We start from the raw sequence: 6379 nt of genomic DNA on the forward strand, positions 1-6379 counted from the left end.
GCAACCGCACCCCGCACAAAGGCCGTGAGCAGAGCGTTCCAGACCTCGGCCCAAGGAAGGTGCTGTTTTAAATGACAGCCCAGAAAGTGAGTTTATTGGGTAAGAAGGCAAGCAACTCTGGTTGTACACTTCACGAGGTCCGAAATAAATAACTGAGTTTTAGAACCAAATACTTGAGGAGGCACGAGTGAGCTGAGGGGCTGCTCCGTACAGCAGAGCTTCGCCACCGGGAAAACCCGCTCTCAAACACCCCTCGAGGCACCCCCGGCGGATCCAACTCAGCCTTTCAGGGAGGACATCCCAGCCCGCATGATTTCATCCACCAAGAGAATGTTGCTGGCGATCACCGTGCTGGGAACGGCAAATAAACGCTGTTAGAACACCCGCTTGGACACAGCTGGCGGGCTGTTCCCACCTTTCCAGAGCCCCCCCATTCCCCACGTGTTTCACCCACCACACTCCAAAGTGAAAAGGCTGTAACATTTACCAGGAATGCAGCAGCTGCTTTTTGACATTGTAATTATCCCAGACTCCGGCTTCCGCAGCCCCCATGGGCTCACCTACAAAGTAAAACAGCCTGCAGCACCAGCTCCCGCTGACGCCCGGCCTCCCGCGCTACGCACACCACCACCTGCCAACCCGCTTGGGCACCAACTCCAGAAGGCGCCCAGGCATCATGGGATGCCAAGACCGACCGCAGCAACCCACGTGCTGAGGCATTCCGCACGGCGTTCCCCAGGTGGGGCAAGCTCTCGCATTCAGAGCGGTTTTGTTCCTCCTGGAGCCGAGCCTTGACGGTCTCTCACCAGCCCGTCAGTGCAGAGCGCTCTTACCTGTGTTCAAATCGACTCCCACCAGCTGCCCTGATTCCGCGTGCTCCGTCTGCACCTTCACTAGTGTTTCCTGGGGATCGTAACCGGAGTTCTGGGCGAGAACCTTTCAGAGAACAGAGACACCACGTCACGCTGTTAATGAGACGGTAACTCCGGCAGAAGCGATGGCTCTTAGCGTGCTCTCAAGCCGCTGCAGCCCGGAGTTCCGTGTACCTTGGGAATGATGAGCAGAGCATCAGCGAAAGCTTGAACTCCAAGCTGGGCTCTTCCTTTGACACTGGGTTTATGCTTAACGAGAGCGTTAGCTACTGCCACCTCCAGCGCCCCTGCTCCTGGAACCACACAGCCTGCAGGGGAGAACTCCGTGTTGAGCCTGCACAGCGAGCAGCTACTCCAGCCTGAACTGCTCGTTTTTACTGGAGGTTGGTCTCTGATCCTGAACACCACAGCCTGTATCCCATCAGGCAGGTACCTACAGCTACCCACCACTTGGGAAGTGCTTGGAGTTACTGTTCATACACCTCGTACTTCCCATCGAAATCCACCCAGCCTGGGGTCCGACTGCGCACGGCACGGACGCCGACACAAAATCCACTGATGTGCAGTGAATGTCAAGAGCCTGAACATCGCTACGCGGGGCGGAGACTCACCGTCCTCGATCGCGTTCTTCACGGCACGCAGACCATCCCGTACTGCATCCTTGATCTGCGTCAGCGTGTGCTTATTCGGTCCCCTGATCAAGAGGGTAACGGAGCGGGGGTTGTCACACTTCTCAATAAAGGTGTATTTCTCCTCACCCTGTGCACAAGGTGACAGTCATGTCACACACACGCAGTACGAGACCTGAACAGACACTTTCACATTCAGTTCCACACTAACAGCGCTTCAAGTGGTGAAAAGCAGCACAACCTTTCTGCTTTCTCAATTTTTCAGGTATTAAAAGCATAATAGGGAAGTAACAATCGGGAAACACACTATGACGAGCAAGTATGTGGTAGGTGTTCCCACACAAACGGGCACTGGGATGCAAAACGCCACCGGCCTTTACTCAAGCTCCAGTACAGCTCGTACCACACAGGGACACCAAGACAAAGAAGCTGCCACCGAGGGGGATCATGGAGGTGGATCTAACCTGGTCTCAGCTGAAAGCTTGGCTGCACTCACCAGGGTGTACTCATAGACAAGGCCCGCGTGTCCCAGGCACTCAGGGCTGAGATCCTCCACGGAGTTCATGGCAGTACCGCCACACGCAAGGGTCAGCCTGGCAGAGAACACACACAGTTCAGCACTTGTTCTGTAGTGAGTAAAACCTGAGCTCTCCAACCTAACAGCAGCGTTTCAGCACGTGCGACACCACACCTCCTCGGCTCGGCCTCTGCACGACAGCGCTCTTCACGAAAGCAAGCTTGCAGAATCAAGTTCCATCTACAGGTGTCTACGCCTGAGGCACGACAGCTCCAACCCCCGCGTCACACCACGTGCCGAGCTGACAGTGCTACGTCTGTACAAACCACCCCAGCCACACCAGCAGCTGGACAGACTGACGCAGACCTTTTCGTACAAGTCCTCGAAGGTGGATTCAAGACAGACCTGACTCATGCTTTGAGCCTGGAAGAGCACGTTATTGTACCCCCTCCCCTCTGCAGAAAACTGACCTTTCCATGTTCCTCTTTTTAGCTCTCCGCAAAGCAACTATTCCTTCTTTTGCGAGGGCATCCAAGGAAAACGGGTCAATTCCCTGGAAGTAAAGAAGTGACTATCAGAATAAAGGAAAAGCTAAAGACACCCTCACTCAAGACACTACCAAGTTCTTCCTCAGGGCTCCAAGATCTCCAGCAGGAGCAATACACACATATTCAACAGCACATCCCTCTGAATTTAGCTATTTCTGCCCATGAGAGCTGTGCAAAGGGAGTCAAACAGCACGTGGCAGAAAACTAGCATTTCAAAACCATTTTTTCTAGTTACATGCTTCACCTCACCTTCTGGTTGATCACGACAAATCCTTTATGTGAATCACTACAGACTCTTCTCTTCAAGTCTACAATTTTTTTCACTCTGTCTTCAATGAACTTCCTTTCTGCTTTCACTAGCTTCTCTCTCTCTTCAGCACTTTTGTAGAAGAATCCAGAGCTCACCTCTCTGAAAGGGAAAGATAACCCCAAACAGTCTGAAAAAGCAGTAGGCAGCCACCCTCGGTGTAGCAGACGTAAATCTAAGCGTAAAGAATCAGTCCTTTCAGCTACAGTTTAAAAAAAAACAAAACGACAAACAAACCCAACCAACCCAAACCCCCCAAAACCAGTGTGCAACACATCCCTGCTCTCTACTCCAGAGCTTTTCCACTTGAAACCCAGCGAACTCCGAAGTGCATTCAGATGCTCACTCTAGAGTTATGTCCCCCCCAAACCAAACCAGAACCCTCCCAAACCAGTGTGCAACACGTCCCTGCTCTCTAGTCCAGAGCTTTTCCACTTGAAACCGAGCGAACTCCGAAGTGCGTTCAGATGCTCACTCTAGAGTTATGTCCAAGAAAGGAAGGACATCCAGCCTTTCTTCAGTGACACAACCTAAACCCCATGAAGCTCTGTCATCAGCCGCATCTGCCCAGCCACCAGCCTCCCTTCTGCAGAAGGCTGCTCCTGCAGCCCTCCTCCACTCCACTTCTACACCACCTGCCTCACTCTGCAGGACTGCACAGGCCTTTCCGCTCTCACCGAAACAGACCCTGCTCCTCACCTTGCTGCGTACTTACGTTTTCTCATACTCCAGAGATACGTTGCAAGTAAGAACATAAGCATCTTCCACTCTTTTCTTCATGTCAGGATGACGAGCACCATGATCCAAAACCAGCCCCCTGATCAGCCTGAAGGGTCAGAGAGCATTCGGTGCGTCAGCACACGCGCGGAAGCTGCGCAACCCATGGAAGCGCAGACGCGTCGGAGAAGCGACAGTGCTACCGGTACAACCCGGGCTGTCCGCACACCTGTGCTGGGAGTACGCCGTGACCGTGTACCCCGCTTCCCAGGGCATGCCCGTTCTCAGGTAAAATGCATACCAATCGGAGTGCAAGCGAGGAATTTGTTCTGGCACAGTGTCTGACCACATCAGCTACTGAGGAAAGCTCGTGCGGAATTCGGCCGTGCCACGGAGGTGGATGCAAGAGCCTATGGAACGCCCAACCCCACGACTACAGCCCAGTTTGTTTATCAAGTGCCATTTTGTCCTTGTGATGAAGAGGTACAAGTCTAAAGCACAATCCAGCCACAGACACGAGGAACTGCGGTTTACACACACCACACCAGTCATGCAATAACCTCATTCAGCCGCAGCAAAGCCGAAGTCTGAGACACTGTTACTCTGCTATTCAAAACTCTGCTGCAGGGCATCCAGTTCAGTGACTGGGGAACTTCTGCTGACCAGAACTCAGGGCTGAAGTCTGTGTTTCTGCCCTTCTTCCACCCCCTCCCTCACACTTCCCCAGCAGTAGCTCTAAGACACCTAAGCTGTTCTTGCAAGAAACGAACAAAACCCCGGGCTGCTCAGATGTCAGGAGACGGTTTATGTGAAGCTCAGCGATGCTCGTTACTCACGTCGTGTCGGTTTCTGACTTGTGCTTCATCTCCATGATCTCCACCATGTGCAGGTCGATCGGCTCACCTGCTTTTCTGACTGCCAGAACAGAATCTACGACAGCCTGGAAGAGAGGGGAAGGAGAAGAGCCACAAGAGGGTCACGAGTCGTCCAAGTGCAGGTTCACATCTTTCCACCCACCCTTCACCCGCGGAATAATCACAGCAGTTAGAACCTGGACCCCCTCCCACACGAGAGGCAGACAAGCCACCAACACTTGCCTCTGTCAGGATGTCAGCAAGCTCAGTATGAACTTTGGTACGGAGGGATGTTCTGGCAACATCTATAAGGGTCTCTCTGTCCATTTCCTTCGTTACTTTGACCTGCTCCAAAACTTCAAGGGCTTTTTCCTTTGCAATCTCAAATCCTTCTGCTACTATTCTAGGATGCAAACCCTACCGCAGGGAAAGAAGGAAAACCATTAGACAGTAGACGACAACGGTGCTTTTTCACAAGTGGAACCTGTGGTTTCAACACTCCACGTAAAGTTAAAACACAGGGAAGACACATGCTGCGAAGACCAGAAAAATGTACTGTCCTTCTGAATACATATAAAAGGAATGCAACCCCTTCCAATGCAGAGGAAAAGCACAGGTTATTCTAGCACAGAATTGAAACCAAGGGAACTACAAAGCACACTTGGGTGTTCACTGTGCCTATTCTGTAACCCAGCACCCCAGATACCCAGTACCAGTGAGGATCTCCTTGGCACTATACAAGTCAAAGAAGCGTTTTAACTCACATGAACCAGACAGGAGTGATAGCAGCTATCAGACAAAACCTTAATAAAAGCTACTGTGCCCAGTAGTAAGTCATTCAGAACAAGTCTTAGTTCTCTTCAGCAATTCCCCATTTCACAAGTTCTCCGATGCACCCATTTTAAGCAGAAATAGGTATTTATTTGTGTGTTTGACTTACGCATATTCAGCATTAAACACAAAACAAGTTGAGTGATCTCAGATGAAGCTTTTAACCTGTCCCCTACAAAAGAAATACTGCACAGGTACCTCGGAAATATAGAGATCTGCCTGCTTCAGGAGCTCTCCAATGATCAAGACATTTGAAGTGGTACCATCTCCAGTGATGTCATCTTGCGCAGTTGCTACTTTCGCTATCAAGGAGGCTGTGGGGTGTTGTATTTGCTGAACAAAAATAAGAAAGTGAGCAGTCTTAGTGCACTGGTGCAGGAAGCAAGCCATCCGAAATCAGCCAAACAAAACATCTGAGGGCTAGCTTATGCTTTTGCGGTGCAAGTCGAGTTTAGCAAGTTTCAACAAATCACACCAATTAGCAACGATCCCTTTGATAAGGGGTCACGTCGATACTCCACGCTGGATTACACAGACAGGTAGTGGCGTGCCATACTCCAACACACGCCAACAGGCTGTGGTCAGCCGGGGGATGGTTGCACAGTGCAACACGACAGCCCCAGGAACCGGTGAGACCCCCACGGGGCGATATCACCCTCTGGTAACCTTCACCCCTGCAGGAGGGAATCTGGGATACAGCCCCAGACAGGAAAACGGTACGAACTGCAGCCACCACCCAGATTTAAACGTTCTCCAAGCCATGCACTCGTGACGAACTCCTGCTGCCCGAGGCCTGCTCCAGGACAACAGCAGCAGAATAGAAGGCGACAAAAACGCCCGTATCGTTATTTAGACATCTTGTGTTTCCTTGTTAATTACCAAATTAGCACACAGACTTCATCCAGCATCTACCAAGATGCCCTTATTTACTCCCCTCCCAAGGGACGTTTGCCCCTCAATGCAGAGGGCTAAATACCACAGTGATGCAGCCCGGGGGCAGTAGGGGACGGGTCTTCCCGCCGCCGCAGGGGCTCAAAGAGAATACAGGGGGGATGCTGCCGCCCCGAGTCCCCCCCACGCCCCCAAGGTTCGCCCTCTCCCTCC

At 51.9% G+C, this 6379-nt stretch overlaps 1 protein-coding gene across 1 annotated transcript; it reads right to left on the reverse strand.

Annotated features, from left to right (window-relative positions):
- Positions 1 to 259: 259 nt before the first annotated feature.
- On the reverse strand, positions 260 to 5608 carry LOC104509268 (T-complex protein 1 subunit zeta; the record flags this gene model as incomplete). The annotated part of the gene is made up of 12 exons (XM_010151148.1): positions 260 to 351; positions 488 to 560; positions 834 to 936; positions 1047 to 1180; positions 1484 to 1631; positions 1998 to 2094; positions 2489 to 2571; positions 2816 to 2975; positions 3589 to 3699; positions 4427 to 4530; positions 4688 to 4861; positions 5474 to 5608. Coding segments are annotated over 12 exons (1395 nt in total), but the record flags the coding sequence as incomplete, so codon positions are not given.
- Positions 5609 to 6379: the final 771 nt, after the last annotated feature.

This window comes from Eurypyga helias, unplaced genomic scaffold (genome assembly GCF_000690775.1).
Source record: "Eurypyga helias isolate BGI_N326 unplaced genomic scaffold, ASM69077v1 scaffold33484, whole genome shotgun sequence".
Taxonomy (NCBI): Eukaryota; Metazoa; Chordata; class Aves; order Eurypygiformes; family Eurypygidae; genus Eurypyga; species Eurypyga helias.